At 42.9% G+C, this 17,001-nt stretch overlaps 1 protein-coding gene across 1 annotated transcript; it reads right to left on the bottom strand.

Annotated features, from left to right (window-relative positions):
• Positions 1 to 12,015: 12,015 nt before the first annotated feature.
• diras1b (DIRAS family, GTP-binding RAS-like 1b) lies at positions 12,016 to 12,612 on the bottom strand. The gene has a single exon (XM_063220223.1). The coding sequence runs from the start codon at positions 12,610 to 12,612 to the stop codon at positions 12,016 to 12,018; it is 597 nt and encodes a 198-aa protein (XP_063076293.1).
• Between the last annotated feature and the right edge of the window lie 4,389 nt (positions 12,613 to 17,001).

Below are 17,001 nucleotides of genomic sequence, written 5' to 3'. Positions count from 1 at the left end.
TTGAGATGGTATTTTGACTCGTCAGGAAATCAGTATCACCACAGTGGATGTTATTTATAGGCAACATGAAGAGGAGAGAATAGCTTATACCGCATTGGCCTAATTTCCCGTGGAGCATGAAATTATGCTGATGCTTATACATTTGCCCGCTGCGCAAAGAGACATTTGATGCACATCTTTTTTTTTTTTAACATGTTTTAGACGTCAGGTATGTTCCTAGAATCTCCAAACGATGGTCAATTCTAGTTGAAATGATGTCTTTCTGACATTTCATCAATACTTATGTTACACCATTTACAGTGTACATGTAATTCAGTTTGTTTAAGCGCAGTTGACATTGGTCGGGAGCCTCACTAAACACTTAGAGGCCAGCCCTCTTTAAGGCAACTAAAATTACATGATTTTCCCTGACTGGTTAGAGGGACCTGAAAAAAGCTCAATACCCAGAATGTGCTATTGTAAGAAAACAAGAGTGATAGGTTATTGAAAAGCAAGACTTAGTTGAGATTCAAACTAAGTTGATCCTTAAGAATCCAATCTGACCCATTACCAGACTATGTGCACAACCATTAAGTTCCTTGTCACTTCATGGATGGAACATACGTAATGTCATTCCCTGACAATTGTAGGCCTATAGCCAGTTGGAAATGTTTTAAGTATAAAAATTGGTCTTAATTAACAAGAGTTGCATTCATGAACGATGGAAGATTTGTAATGTTAAATCCAAAGTGACTGCTGTAGAACCTAAACACAGTTTTCAAATGAATCACAATTCAGCAACAACACATTTTCCCCATATTTATTATAATCCCAATGTAATCATAACAATAATAGTGGCCCTCATTCATCCCAAGAACAATATCAAACAATTCCCCCTAGAACACAATATCAACACAACAACTGGAAGCACTCAGAGAGCGCAGACCTCCTTGATAGAACGTTTGACTATGTTACACCCTCTCTTTCTGCCTTCTTTTGTGGAGTTAAGGGCGGGTTATGCTTCCTACTTGTGCCACAGAGTGAGCTTGTCGCAGCCATGATGCAGTTAATTTTGGTTTATGCCCTGTTTTGAAGCACGGTCTGCGCGATGTCATTCCACGCTGAAACTGCCTTCAATACAAAGAGTAAACTAGACGTGTCGGTTGTTTTTTAGCATCACAGACTCGACGAGAATGAAAATGAAACATTAAATCTTTATATCACGTGCATGTTTGATCGCACTGGCAGCCACAGTGGTAGTTTGGAACAAAGAAGTGGCTCATTTGTCGAGGACAAAGCGGAATGTTTCCTCGACCTCGGAATCACTGTTCAACTGTCCAAATAACTTCAGCGTCGTAACTTGCAAGCGCATGTGTTGTCTTTGGTTCGTGTAAATAAATCAAACAACAAAGCACGGGCAACTTATTTAATGAAGAGCTCACAGTCCGTAGACCGACGAAGGTTAGAACAAGGAAGTAGCGCTTGTTCTCGACTCGAGGACAGAGCAGGCTGGTCGAGAGGACCAATCAGAGACCTATTTTTGCCCTTTCACGCCGTCGCTCCCTGCGTCGAGACACAATTTTGGGGAGGTGCCCCAGAGTACCTGCGTGATGGGGGGGCTTCACTACGTTAACTGCGCGGCTCACTGCATTACGACGCAGGGACGCTGGACTGGAGGCATAAACCACCCTTTAGAAACTGGAATGTTTTGCCCTGGCACGGTCAATAGGGGCGTCTAGATTTATAGGCCAGCAATGGTGAAGAATCTTTAAAAAGGTCCTGGTTCTCGTTCGTGATCTGGATCACCATCAGAATTTAATCACTTGTTCCTTGGGTCATTACCAACAACTCCTCAAAGTTTCGTCCAAATCGTTGGTTATTTTTGAGTTATCCTGCTGACAGAATCTTTAAAAAGGTCCTGGTTCCGGTTCGTGATCTGGATCACCACCAGAATTTAATCACGTGTTCCTTGGGTCATTACCAACAACTCCGCAAAGTTTCACCCAAATCCGTTTATTTGTTTTTGGCGGAGGTAATAATAATGGGAGAGTGGGTCCTCATTTCTACACTCTTCCCTGTTGCCAAGGGCTAACAGGATAGAGAATGCTGAGCATGCATTTGTGTGAGCGGCATGATCTTCTGTGTCCAAGTCTGTGTCTGTGTTGTGTGTGTGTGTGTGTGTGTGTGTGTGTGTGTGTGTGTGTGTGTGTGTGTGTGTGTGTGTGTGTGTGTGTGTGTGTGTGTGTGTGTGTGTGTGTGTGTGTGTGTGTGTGTTAGTGGTGTGGATTGGCACTACCCTCACGATCCGATTCGATCACGATTCGGGAGGTAGCGATTCGATTCGATTCGATTCTATGCGATCCGATCCGATCCGATCCGATTCAATTCTACAATGCATTGCAATGCATTACATTTCTACTGAAAGCAAAGCAAATGTTTAATCAGTCATGATGAGGCAATAGAAGTAGTCAGACACTGAGCAACAATTAATTGGCTGTTTTCTGTATCAGTCTTGCAATGTTTTGAAGTGCTTTTATTTAATTTAACATTCATTTGCTCCCGAAATATCCATGGAAATAATTGACACTTAATTGCTGGATCGATTCTGGAACTTGCCGGATCGATTCTGGATCGTCCATGCCCCGCATTGGATTGCATCGCCGAATCGATCATTGTTGACACCACTAGTGTGTGTGTGTGTGTGTGTGTGATGCAGCCAGGTGTGTACTCTTTTCTACCCCCTCCTCTTTTAGTGGCAGGCACATTTGAGCTATACACAGCAACTGTGTGCCAACTCTGCAGAGGGTGCGTAAAGGTTTAGGCCAAGGGTCCTCATCTACTACGTGGCCGACCCGGGTTTGAGTCGGGCTCGGGTCCTTTGCCGACCCTTCCTCATCTCTCTCTCCCAACTCACTTCCTGTCATTACACTGTCCTATCGAAATAAAGGCAAAAAAGCCCCCCCTCCCGCCAAAAAAAACTTTTACCATGACAAGGCCTCCCAGTACATTCCAGTCACTGGAAATGGAACATAGAAGATAGAAAATATGAATTGGAGGTGGAATTAAGGAGCTGTGTGTAAGAGCATCTCCCAAACAAATACCATGGTTAAAATGTCTTGTGTGTCTTCATAGACTCATCATGGTTCTTGGCGTATACTATCCACCAGGTCGAGGAGCATGATGTCAAACCAGACAGCCTGCCATTGTTCCTCAAAAGAGACCCTAGACAAAAGGTGAGGTGTGTGTGCTGTGCTCGTTCCTCTCTGGGTGAGGTGCTGTCATATGTCATCATAGACAAAAGCTTACTCAGGAGGAGCTGGTCACTGACGAAGAGAGCCAAAGCCTAAGGCAGCCCCGTGTTAACCGATTGACTGCAGTTGAGAACAGGATCAGCGCTGCACTGTGGGCGACAGGGGCACGAGGGGCACAACAGGGGCATGAACCCCACACCTCTACAGCCAGCACTGCAACTGCTGGCAGGGACGACTCATAGGTTCAGCTGGGGCCCCAAAACGAAATGTCAAAGGAGTGAAAATTTCAGAGAAATTGTACCGTACTATAGCAAAGTGTGAGCTGTTATTCACCACCCAGGGGCTTGGGGGCCCCAAGCGACAGCCGGCGTAGCATGGCGTCAAGATACGCCTCTGACTGTTGGACAAGTTAGTCTCGCCTGATAGTCGACTGCCTGAAGTTTAGAGACGGTTTGGGTTTGAGTTTGTTAATATTCCATTGTTCGGCTTCTGGTGTGCTGATAAAAAGTTTACTATTCACATTTTTACATTGCACACACAGCTTAATGTTAGCTAACTGAAATGCTTATCATTTGTTTCAGCTGAAGTTTAGTTTATAGTGAATCAATAAAATGAGTATGTTAGTATGACTATTGACATGCACAGACATTAACTGACTATTAAGTAACTAGGATAAGCAGGTGTTGTGCTGGCCCCTGTTGATTTGGGTTGATGTAGTGTTTGTCCTGGATTGAGTGTGCAGTGCAGAAAGTCCACTCCCTTGTCAAACACAAGAGATGGGAATAAACCCACTGCACTATAGAACTACCCTGCCCCCTAGTGGTTTTACAATTGTATTATGCAAATTGAGGGAAGACCTGCTTTATTTTAGAGCGCATCAGAGAAAAGGGCATTGCGAAATGTGTTTTTATTTCTCCTCGATGGACTAGATATAAATTGTTTTCATTTCCCGTCGACTATCTGCCAACAATAGCACCAATATTGCTTGTTTATTGAAGATGTGCAAGTAGGCTCAAAAGACACACACACACACACACACACACACACACACACACACACACACACACACACACACACACACACACACACACACACACACACACACACACACACACACACACACACACACACACACAAATCGTGCATACAATTTTATGAAAAGGGTTCAGACTGTATTTTGCACAATTAAATTGTTTAAAGCAGTGCACAATAGTTGATATTTCAGAGCATGGGGGGGGGGGGGGGGGGGCACTAAAAGCCCATGTGGCTCTGTCCAGATAAAAAAATAGGCTACTCGATCGGATGCCTCATCTGTTTTTTTTTGTGATTTTTTTTTTCTTTAACCATCGGAAATGCCTTTGGTAATTGAAAATCTCCACGTAGGCCTATACTTTGTGGAAAGTGGCAAGGACATGGTATTTAATCACAGATATACTATAAGAAAACATTTCCATTCACATTCACATAATTATTTTCATTCACATATTGATATTTTCTGCATTTTCCACATTATATTTCAATAATAATTTTCAAAATATTCTCCTACTGTGTTTTGATGTCACTTTGACGTTAAACAGTCGGACCACATTTTCAACTATAGGCCTATATTTAGATGTCCAACAGGGGTCATAGTTTGACGTCGAAATACTAGACCTACTGTATACTGCACATCTTTTTTTGGTACAGAATTGGATGGATGGACGCAACAGGGACGTAATCTGAACGTCTATACGACGTTTAGAGGGTTTATTTCTCGCTGCCTTTGAAGTGCTTCTCACTACCACCACCAGCAGCAACAGTAACAGTAAGAGCAGCAGCAGCAGCAGAGGCAGCAGTAGTGAATCTATTAGAGGCTGAGGGGATGCTAACACTGCATTAATGCTGACACAATGCCAAGCACACCAGTTCTCTCAGAGGAAAAAGAGGATGAGAAAGCAAGTAGATGCAGGCAGAGATGGCTTGAGAAGAAGGGAAGAGGAAGGAAGAAGATGAAAAAAGGAGAAGGGGATGGATTGAAGCCGAAAGTACAATAGATGAGTAAAAGGAGGGAGAGAGGGAGGGAGGGAGGGGTGGCAAGACAGTCAGTCGAGCGGTCAGTGGAGAGTTGAATTACTGGCGCTGAGCAGCCATTTTCTAACGTGTGCCTCTCGCCAGAACTAAATCAGAGGCCTTTGTCACTGAATATAATTAGCAGCTGATTGGATGGTGTAAACCGTTTGCTTTTGAAAAAAGGTCAGAACATTGTGCTATAAAATCTGGTTAAAATGCTTATTTCTGTTGCTTATTGAACAGTATTTTCTTGTCGTTGCAAGTCAGTGTATCAACAAATTCCTCCTGTTACACCTGCTTGAAATGCTGAAGCAGTGTGATGCTATCTCCCCAGCTTATGCATGGAAGTGAAGATTCTGTTCTTGCAAGTATTAGGTGGTAAGAGTGGCTCGATAGAAGTCAGGAACAAAGGGTTGCCAAGAACATGAATGTGTGAAGATTTAGCCGCCCAAATAAGACAATTTGAGCTCATCACGATGGCTGTCTGAATGATTAAAAAATGTGTTGAGATTGTCTTCAATGTACGTGTAGGCCTATGTGTTTTTACTGTAGTTTATTTTAATATCCCGTGTGAAGTATATAGGCTACCTGCACAATATCTTCACATTTCTCTAGCGTCATTCCTGTGCCTTGGTAGCTAATTGCTCCATGTAAGGCTCTGTCAGTGACAGGGGAAGTTCACTGCCTCCACATGCTTCTGTCTTCACCTGAGCCAGCCAAGCATGTGATGGGGAGACCATCATGATGTTGCCATGGAAACAGCGCATGGAGCAGGAATCCCAGAGCAGAATGGATTTTCCAGCTCAAACTCGTCAAACATTCATAGTGTTGCCTTAGAATTTTGTAGACCTAACTTCAGATGGATGTGCAGCGCTATTAACCCAATTATGCTCTGGGCCATCCAGGAGTTATAGCCTGCTGCCCAGGGGGAAACGCAACAAAAGAAGAAAAAAAGCTGAAATAGATGGTGACTAAGTTAACCTGAAGGAAGGAGTTCACAGATTCAGACAGAAGAAGCGTACTAAAGAATAATGTATGTCCACATAATTCAAATGAAAGGCATTACTTTGAACCTAATGTTACAGATTGTGTTCGACTTGTGTTCGGCTCAGTGATGCAGAGTGTAGGTAACAGTGTATGTTCACTGTCAGTCTATATTTATACACATAGCATAAATTATACATTGGTATGTAGGCTACTGTTTGAATGACCGTTGAATTATCAATAAAAATACTGAGAAAACATGTGAGTTTTATTTCCATTTTATTATGAAAATCAGTTTGCACTTTTATCATAGAGAGAATATCCTTTAAGTATATATTATGTCATATTTATATTCGTCATATTTTTGTTTGTTGAAGGATGCATGAGGACAGCATATTGTTAATAGGAAGACTATTGCTAGAGGAAATGTCTGTATATATCAGCTAGATTTAAAAAATATTGAAACCATATTGTATTGTACAAAAACATATTCAGTAAAAGCAATATATACTTCCAAAAACAAATGAAATGCACAGGAATCAAAGTGACAAAGTCACTTCACAGTTGTTGTTTTTTTTGTCCTTGCCCTCATGCTGGTGAACACCAATAGGGACCATGCTGTACATGTTTCGATATGGATTGCAACATTAAACGCGATACCAGCACCTTTACCATCTACACAGGACTCCCAGTACATTCCTGAACCCAGAGAGGAGTTTAAAGTGCTCTCTATATGCGAACTAACATCTCTCCAACAAACTAGCCCGACATATACTATCCACATTAGACACCGTTTAAGGTCCTTCTGTTGGTTATGTAAGGTGTGAATACAACCACGCTGATAAAAAGGAAACGGTCAAGGAAAGATCCTTCAAACTGGATTACCACAGCCATCGTGAGGTTATGATGATCATTGTTCAATTTCCAGTTTGGAAACATGATGAATCTCATGATGATAGGGTCATGTACATACAATTTTACAATTATTTACACTTATGGAAATGTGGAAAACTACAAGTACAATTGAAGCCATACTATTGAGTTTGGTGGCTGACATGTTAAGGTAGGTTAGCATTGCTTGAATAGCAGAATGCTGTTACAGATGAACTAGTTGCAGGCCTTCATATTTAGTTTTTTTTTTACCCCCCCCCCCCTCCCCCTAAACATTACTGGAAACAACCAAATCTCTGTTTCCAGGGTGAAGAAGTGACATATTGGCAATTGCACACAGGCCCCTGCACTTTACCATACCAAACCAAGTGATCGCATTATGACACAGAGGAGTAGCCAAGGTATTGGAGATGTGTGGGCACTGAAAAAACACCCCAAAGTGAAATGTATGGCATGTCTCCCAAATCCAAACAAATCAAAAACAAAAGGTTGTGGATAATGACGTGTTGGCCTTATTGTCGAGTGTCAGAATCAGCTGGTAGGCCTAGTACATCCACAAATGACCATGAAATTGACAGCAGAGCTTGTTCAACTCCCACAATGTTTGGATTTTTTTTTCTGATCATGTTCCACCCCCTGATCTGCTTTCAGTCATCTCTGGGAGTGACTTTCAGGAGTGACTCACACACAGAGTGAGTGAGAGCTGCATGGATCCTCATGAGAAGAGCGACCAACACTGAGACACTTGCCTATCTATCTCACAGTGGCAAGCGCCCCTGAGAGGAGGATGTGCCTGCACGGTTCTGGGTGGGGAGGGGGAACGATCTAAGCTCCGTCTGTTTTCAGAGCTACTGTAGCTTCACTGTGGGTGATTCCCAGTGACTCATCATGCTAGACTCACATAGAGGAAGTGGAGGAAGGTAAGTCCTGATTCACAGTAATGTGTTTTATTGTAATCAAATTAATTCATTGTTCACTTTGGCTTACACTGAAAGACATGGCCGTGCAGTTTTTTTTAAGACTTTAAAGCCTGGAGGAAGGCAGGTTGGGGATGGGCTTGGTTGTACCATGACATTTTTTTGCATAAGACCCGGGGAACAACCGCTGTCACCAGATGCTAACATTAGGTAGCATCCTCTCCCATAGCACCATTAAAGAATAGGACCTTCATAATCTTTACCGAGCATAAAGGATGTGCTAAACGTACAATAAAGTAACAGCCAGCAAGAAACGCAAAGAAACATATGCTTTAAAAGTGATCTGTCACTGATACCTTAAACTGTCACGAGACAACAAGGCTATAGAGCTTTTTTTCCCAATGGCTTAATGATGACCACACATAGATAGAAACTACAACAAAGTAGGCCTACACCACAAACCATGTCGAGACCAGGGGCGGAGCTATAGGAGGGGCAAGTGGGACTCTTGCCCCGGGGCCCGGGGCCCTCCAGTATTGATGGTGGGGGCTCTATATACCCTATCATTGCTGTATGGGGGGCCCTATCAGTGTTTTCCCCTGGAGCCCTGTATGCAATTGTTCCGCCTCTGGTAAAGACCACCAATGACCCAGTAGCAGCCACCCATCTCTCTTATGGGCAGCACTGGCTGCTGCCTCGTCACATATTTGGCATTTACATTGCTTTATGCTCAGTTTCCTACTTGTCACAATGACATATGTACTGTACTTCCATCACCTTTTTGTTCTGTCTTAAATGCAGTGTCTGTGCACACCATTAACTCAAGACTCATAAGCATAAAAAATGAAGCACTTTCTCACAGAGTCCAGCCTGCAAAAATAATAAAAAGGACTCCACACACAGGAGTTTGTACTATATAAAATCTCAATGAGCAAAGAAACGAACGAACAAATAAATAAATAAACAAAAATAAATATAGTGACAAAATGGTGACATAGAATAGTGTCTATAGTATATTACTCGTTTTTACAAAGAATTTTACAACAGGCCATTTTGCACTGCATTATTACACAAGAGAGAACTTGAAACATACAGATTTAGCACATTGCACTTCAGTGCACCTTCGCCCACTAACATTTTTACACACTGAGGTCAATAAACAGTGACATGAATTAGAATCTAGTAAAGTGCCCAGATTTGTTTGTATTTGATGAGATACAATAACAGCGCCAGGGGAAATTGATTTTAAAAAACAGTAGTGTGCTTCTCTTCAGCATAACAATGAACAATAGCATCTGCTTTGTTTGGTATTCAAAACATTTGAAACACTAAAACCCTAACACAATATTCAATTGCATTTTCGTTATGAAAGAAAAAAGAAAACATGTTATTTTTAAAGGTGCCTTTTAAACGTTTAGAATTTCTCCATCATCATGATACCCTGTTGCACAAACCAGCCAAGCCAAATGAATAAACAAACGAATGAAGGAACAAAAAATATATACAAATAAACAAGGAGTTGTGCTTTTGACTTAGTGCTGAAACACACAGTAATGCTCTGGGTAACAGGACAGAGACCCTTTTCCAAATATTTTGTATTCTGTTACACCTTCACCATCTGATCATATGCAATAAGACAACACACACTGAAAGCACAGAGACACCTCAGTCTCTTGAGAGCTTGTCTGAAATAAAGTGCAATGCGAGGAAATTTGAACACTGAATTTAGAGCAGATGAATAGGGTCCTGCCCAGGTACTGGGTCATTTGTCATCTAGGACACACAATCTGCATGGTAAACTGAGACCATCTGCTTCCAGACAGGCCCACTGTACAGTCTGTCTGTCTGTCTGTCCACTGCATTTCCTGATTCAACGTGGAGCCTTGCACCACAGATGTCGGAATAAACAGGAACTTTGTCTACTGTATTGATCTGTATTGATGTTCTATGGTTTCACACACACCAGTGTTGTCATATGCTATTAAAACCACCTAATTTATCCACTCGTGCCAAAGAGCTCGTGATCAAGTCATGGAGATTAACCGCATGTCCTCTTTGAACACATCAGCCAAATCAGATAAATACAGCTGACACAAACCAAGTTTTGTTCATTTTAAAGGGGTCTGTGCATTACATAGCCTGATTGGTGTCAACCCTCAGAGTTTCAAGATTTCCACTCTTTTACAAACATGTCTTAGTTGATCCCAATTGGCTCTCAACGCAACACAGATCTAAAGTGAGAGGATGGAACCTATTGTAAATGGCCTTATTTTGTCTATGTTGTCTATGTGTGAGATAAATAGGGGTGCCGCAATAGAAACGAGTAAGATCTAATGATATGGGGGAAATAGTGTGAGAAATGATTGACCATTGAAAAGGGCCCCTTGAGGATAATTACAAGAACACTACCAATAATAACAATAATAACAATGATAATAATAATCATCATCATAATAATTTTCCATGGGGAGCTGTTAACATTGTATTGCTTCAGACCCCAGTATGGTTAGCGGCACCCCTGAGAACAAGATTTTAGAAAATGAAGTAAAATCAGTGATTCACAATTAACTAATGTGAAGCTTTTTGTCTGCACAATTAGAACACCCAATTAGTTTCTGTATTGTTTCGTTCAACAATGCCCCTCCTGAACTTCAGTGAAGAAGGTTCTAACAGCAAGAATGGTCCTGGATCCTGAGGAGTTCAGTCAAACATGACTGCACAGTTAAATAGAAACAAGGGAGCATGACACAAGGAGTCACTCATCGTACTGTCAAAATAAGCATTAGCAACTTGGCAGAGTGAACAAAAAGCAGTGATAAGTAGTGTTATAAGCACAGAGAAGAAAAGTTCAGCAAGTCTGATTCATTTCTGTTAAGCTTGGACATTTTCAGACACATTTACCATCCTATTCTAACTGCAGTGTTTGCATTATTTTATAGTAGTATCTCTAACATGAAAATCATGCAGACAGACATGTTATCTATACTCAAATGCAATGATTGTCATAAATATTTCTGTCTATGGTCATGAAATGTTACTGTGGGACTCTTTGATCCACAGGATGACAGAAACCCATTATTACACGTATCTACCTGCACATGAGTTAGTTTGCGATAATATTTAAATTCTCACGCACAACGTGCTAGCCATTGTGCTTTGAATTTGAAAAAAAAAGCAGTTGAATGCGTCAAAATATTTTTTTGCAAATTGTGAAAGGCAAAAAAAGGAAAGAAAACAAGTGCATTATATGGACACATTTCTGATGGATGCCCTATCATCTCAGTTGTCCATCACTTCCGTGGAAAACCTTCATGGAGTTCCAGGAATATATTCCACAGTGGTATCTGCACCATGGTGATCAAATGACTGCTAAAACATAATGGCACAGAATGTTTCTGTGAATGTGAAGCTATCATTAGAAAAGAATTGCATAATGTGTGCAGTCTTATCACAGCAAATGTATCCTGACTCAACTATGGGCCATGGTGCTAGATCTTCCATGTAGTCCTTCCAGGGGGCGAGGCATGAGGGGACAGGGATGACGTTGAAAACTCTAATCTACCTGGATCCTAAGAGGACAGTTCCTTTGTTTCACATAGGTTGGACAGACAAGGCAATATGAATGATATGGCTTTGGAAGAGCATGTTCATATGCACATGTGTGATTTTAAGTAGGAAGTGGTTCCCTTAATTAAGGAGAAATGGAAATTTAATGGCTGGGCAGATGTATGGTATGGTGGGGAGTGGGAAAGGGATGCTTGCCACAAGGATGAGTGGGGCAACAATGACTTACAAGGTCCCCAGCCATGACGAACCAATCCACTTCCTCCTCCCTCTTTCGGCAAGGCCTCCATTCCTTTTGCTTGGATGTTTCCCATCTACTGTACGTTGTTATCCTTCCTGCCGTCCCCCTTAAGCCCTGCAAGTCCCATGCTCTCCTCTGTCTACATGACGCTACATTTCCCCTTGAGCTTGTCAGCTCGCGACTGCTTGCCGGAACGCTTGCCGTCAATGTTCAGGCTCATGTTCCTCTTCTTGTCCAGGTTGAGCAGCTCCTGGAAGAGCTCCGTGACGTTGTGGTTGGTCTTGGCCGAGGTCTCCATGAAAGCGCACTTCCAGGACGTGGCCTGGGCCTCGCCGTCCTTGGTCTCCACCTCACGCTGCGGCTCGTCTTGCTTGTTGCCCACCAGCATGATGGGGATGTTCTCCACGTTGCCCTTGATGGCCAGCACCTGCTGGTAGATGGGCTTCAGCTCCTCCAGCGACTGCTTGCTGGTGACGGAGTACACCAGGATGAAGGCGTGGCCCTTGGAGATGGACAGGCGCTGCATGGCGGGGAACTGGTGGCTGCCCGTGGTGTCGGTGATCTGCAGGGTGCACACGCTCTTGTCACAGCTGATGACCTGCCGGTACGTGTCCTCCACCGTGGGGATGTAGGTGTCCCGGAAGGTGCCCTTGACGAAGCGCAGGACCAGGGAGCTCTTGCCCACGCCGCCGGCTCCAAACACCACCACACGGTAGTCGTTGCTCTGCTCTGGCATTTTGAGCGGCACCTGGGGCTTCTTCTCTTAGACCTGATGAAAGATAACACAATACTGTAAGCTCAAGTTGTTCAAAAGCAAGTGAATCAAAGTGCAATTTATGCTAGCCAAACGCTTGTAATTAATTAACGAAGCACTATAGCCTAACAATCAGCATGGTGAAAGTTGAAATGATCTGCCAGATGGCTGACTTGTAATTATATAGCCTGGATGTATTGCTTTTTCGCTATATATATTTACACTTTGTGAGTTGTGCTTGCCCCTTAAATATTGAAAAAAGAATTCTTAAATATCTATCATGAATTCAGATTATTATAGTCCATGAAATCATGTTGTATTTTGTTTATTTTTAATTCAGCAAAAGAAAGATAAGTTGGTGAAGATAAGGTCATAAACAAGTAAATCATAATTTTATTTCCTCTGCATATTATTAATGCTTGATAAATATGTATTACACTATCTGAGATTTTAAAAAAAATCAGATAGTTGCAATCAAATAGTTGGTAACAGAATGCTAACATGAACGTGCCAACATCACTTGATGTTTTCTGTAATGCGAAATATAATATCAGCACCTCAACAGCAGTCAGCTCAGTGCAACGGACACCCTCAGTACTAACATTTGAAAATTGAAACCATAGTGAAATTAGCCCACAAGGTGCTTGGATTGCAAGTAAATCGTACAACTTGAGGAAATTCTAATCCAACCGTGCCGCGATGCTGCTGACATTAATCCTTCCAAGCTGGCCACATTGCTCGCTTCCCCCCTTCACTTCCCAGCCCTGCGAGAATTGCTGTGTCCACCCCGATGAGGCTCAAGCGTGCGCACCCTGCATTGGGAATCAAGACAGGAGGTGCTTGGCTTGCTAGGGGTGCAACAGTCCCACACACAGACAGACAGGCAGCCCATCTTCTCTAAGAACACTACACAAGTGCTCCTTCCAAGTTGTGCACGTGCTGTGCTGTCAAATCAATATGCAAAGACACTGAGGCTTTGATCAATGCCTGTGTCTGCGGATTTAAGCCTGATGACAGGGCATGCAACCCCACCACCACCCCACCCCTTCCTCCACACGGTTGGGGGGCGCCGCGGATGCCAGTCCGCTCCTCCCTTGATTGATGTCAATCCTCCAAAGAGCAAGGGGTTTATTCTTTATTTATTTGCTTCTGCTAAGGCAGAGGGGGCTGGGTGACTTATTAATGGCTTTAACGGATCTATCCATCCAGCCAGACTCCATTATAGATTAAGTTTGGCACTAGCAGAGATTGCTATGCATGTTCCCCATTCAAGGTCCTCCAGCGCGCTCGTACGGATGTGCTGATATGGCAGAATTTGGGAATAACCTTGCACTTAAGTGCCAGCTTTGAGAATGGACAAATAAAGAGTATGCCATTTGGACATCAAAGCCTATTTTATTCCCAGCACTAATGTATTGCTTTCCTCAGAGACGTGCAACCTGAGCACAATTATTTCTGATTAACTTAACATGGCTCGGTGGTTTACGTGTTAACAAAAGACACCCATTTAACTTAACTACAATTTACCGTACATTGCACAGGTGAGCATAAGCATGCTCTAGTGTATATTTTAGATCTAATCTCTCTGGCAGAAAATAAAAACATTAAAGATGATGATGATGATGATGATGATGGTGATGGTGATGATGATGAGGGGGAGGAGGAGCAGGGGGAGGAGGAGGAGGAGGAAGAGGAAGAGGAGGAGGGTGGAGGTTAGGATAAGGATGACGATGGCGAATGGGATAATGGTTCCTGAAGGATCACACTGTGTCACTGATTTCTTAAAGACCTAAGATAAATAGGAGCTGGGTGGTTTGCCATCAAACTTAAGTCGATTAGATTGCGGCCTGCACTAATCCGCAAGGAGCGTTATGGCACACCATCATTCAGTCTAAAGAGCAGCTCTGATGTCATATAACACATGCCAACCTCGGCAACAGCCACCAAGGGAGTGCTGTTTGCATTGCACGTCAATAAAAAAATGGTTTCTCATGTCATCAAGAGCAGCGTCAAGACACGCTAATTGCTGTGTGTTTGTATTTTCTGTTATAAAGTAAATCCCTTGCTTGCAGGCTGGCTGACCAATCCGCCTCCCCCCCTTCGCATGGTCCTGTTTTGCTGGGGGCTATGAAGCAGCTGGAGGAAGCATCTGTGTGTATACATTGGAGTCTGTGCGTGCAGCCAAGTGAGAGCAATCCCCCCCCCCCCTCTCATCTCTCTCTCTCTCGCTCTCTCTCTCTCTCTCTCTCTCTCTCTCTCTCTCTCTCTCTATCTATATATCTCTCTCTCTCTCTCTGAGAGTGTACAGTACATGTGCAAGAGATACTCTAGTTCAGAAGATTCACTAGGGGATTCTCTAGCTCCGTGGGAGAATGTTGGTTACCGCAGGAACAGTCCCCAGAGCCATGGTCATGAGTGCAAGTAAAATGTGAGTTGGAAGGGGAGGGGGGACATGAAAAAGGAAAAAAGACATACAAGCCAGCAAGTCACAGGCAGGTGATCCATATGCTTCTCTGTGATCAACATCACAAAGCATGAGATATTATTTTGATGGAGTCTGAAATATAGGCCTACTGTAGGATTTTGGCATCATATTTCTCAAATAAATATGGGACAGTTGCAGGCACAGGAAGACATTCAAACACCTTTGTTTTCAGTCATTCTGGTGTAATAGTTGCACAGATGGGAGATGTCAGGGGTCTGATGCAATCTTCTACGGAGAGTGACCTCGCAAAGTCATTAGTTCCTCCTCCATCAATCAAAATACATTAGGAAACGCTTGTAAACATTTTACGGACATGTTAATGTGTAACCAAATGTAACCAAATGTCTGTATCTGTTTAAAAATACTAATGCAGCAAGTGTGACAAATAGGCCTAGACATGCCTGCATGTGTGCCTGCGTCCGTGCGTGTGTGTAAACACACCTCTATTACACGCCTTAATGTGAAAGCAAACCCACAATCTAAAAATATCCACCATCCATCTGCCATCTCTCTGCACCAAGTGCTGTGTGGATTAGCGCAAAGCCATTTCCACAGATCTCCCACACTGAGTGGCGTGAGGGACTTGTGGACCATGCACACTGAGTGTGAAAATGGGTTTCAGAGTTTTGAGACATCCCCTGATGCTATAGCACGCAGTCAGCTTTCATTAATACACAGACACAACACAACACTAACAAGGGCCCACACGCTCTGTCAAGATGGCTGTGCTATTACATTGGTTATACTCAATGACAGGGTGTTAAATGGTTCAGTATGCACACAACCACTATCATCAAAGCTCATAAAACTACATATATTTTACAGCAATGGAATGGTATACACTCTACACATTTCCAAACCTTCCGAGTCTTTCTCAGCGCCGCATGAAATCCACATCCTAAATGAAACACACGGTGCAAGAATTCGCCAAGACCTGCAGCCAAAGCTCAAATCTCAACAGAGAGAAATCAGCATACCCTGGCTCAAAAAGTGCCGCGTCTTCCTGGCAGATATTCCCTTCCCTTTGTGATTCAATCATTTAGAGGCTCCCTGTCAGCGCAAAGGACAGCAGCGGTCCTGATGTGTGCTTCACTTTCGGTCTGTCAAACAGATTGGCCCACTGTGGGTTGGGCTTGCTAGCTAATCATCATGCTTAACCTTGTCTGTTACTCCTGGACATGATTCCACTGACCCAGTTCAGGGGACTTAATACTCCTCCTACTCCTCGCATGCATGCAGCCAAAGCAAACACAATACAATAACCAACGCTGTATTGTAGTGTCACATGGAGTTCTTGATAGACTGGCCGTGACTTCCAGTCCCATATGGAAGGTAGATACATAGATGCTCTACTTATGCATTTTTTTGCACTCGCCAGCATTAAGTAGCCTACTTGTGAAAAATGTAGTTACATTTCTTCATAGCTTATATTACAGTGTTTTTTTCTGTAGTGTTCCCACACTCATGCTCTGTGGAAAGCTAATTTGCAACGTCCATAGAGTAAATGAGGCCACTTCACTTGCAACGTGGAAAATTTGTATCTATTGTGTAACATATTCCACACACTATGCTATTTAAAAAAACGAAAAAAATACTTCTGTAAAGGAACTCTCACTATGTTTGATGTCTGCATGGCACTGCACTTCACTGCATGAATGGTCTTCATGTCCTCTACGCCTTGCGTAAGACCATGGACAGAAGAGCAGGGCGTTATAAATGTCCCCAACATTTGCCAAGGTCTAACCTGTTCATTGCTAATGAGGATGGTTATTGAGTCTGACTCTTCATTAACAGTATTTATTAATTGCCGGTGAAAGCACTTGACCTGTACGTCTCTTGCTCCTCCACCACAGAGTATCATCCCCACCGCTTGATGGATGATCAGT

This window comes from Engraulis encrasicolus, chromosome 16, assembly GCF_034702125.1.
Source record: "Engraulis encrasicolus isolate BLACKSEA-1 chromosome 16, IST_EnEncr_1.0, whole genome shotgun sequence".
NCBI lineage: Eukaryota > Metazoa > Chordata > Actinopteri > Clupeiformes > Engraulidae > Engraulis > Engraulis encrasicolus.
This window is presented reverse-complemented; position numbering and strand designations above follow the sequence as displayed.

Bases quoted from the DNA above. Each gene is read 5' to 3' on its own strand.
- diras1b (XM_063220223.1), bottom strand. From the start codon at position 12,612: ATGCCAGAGCAGAGCAACGACTACCGTGTGGTGGTGTTTGGAGCCGGC.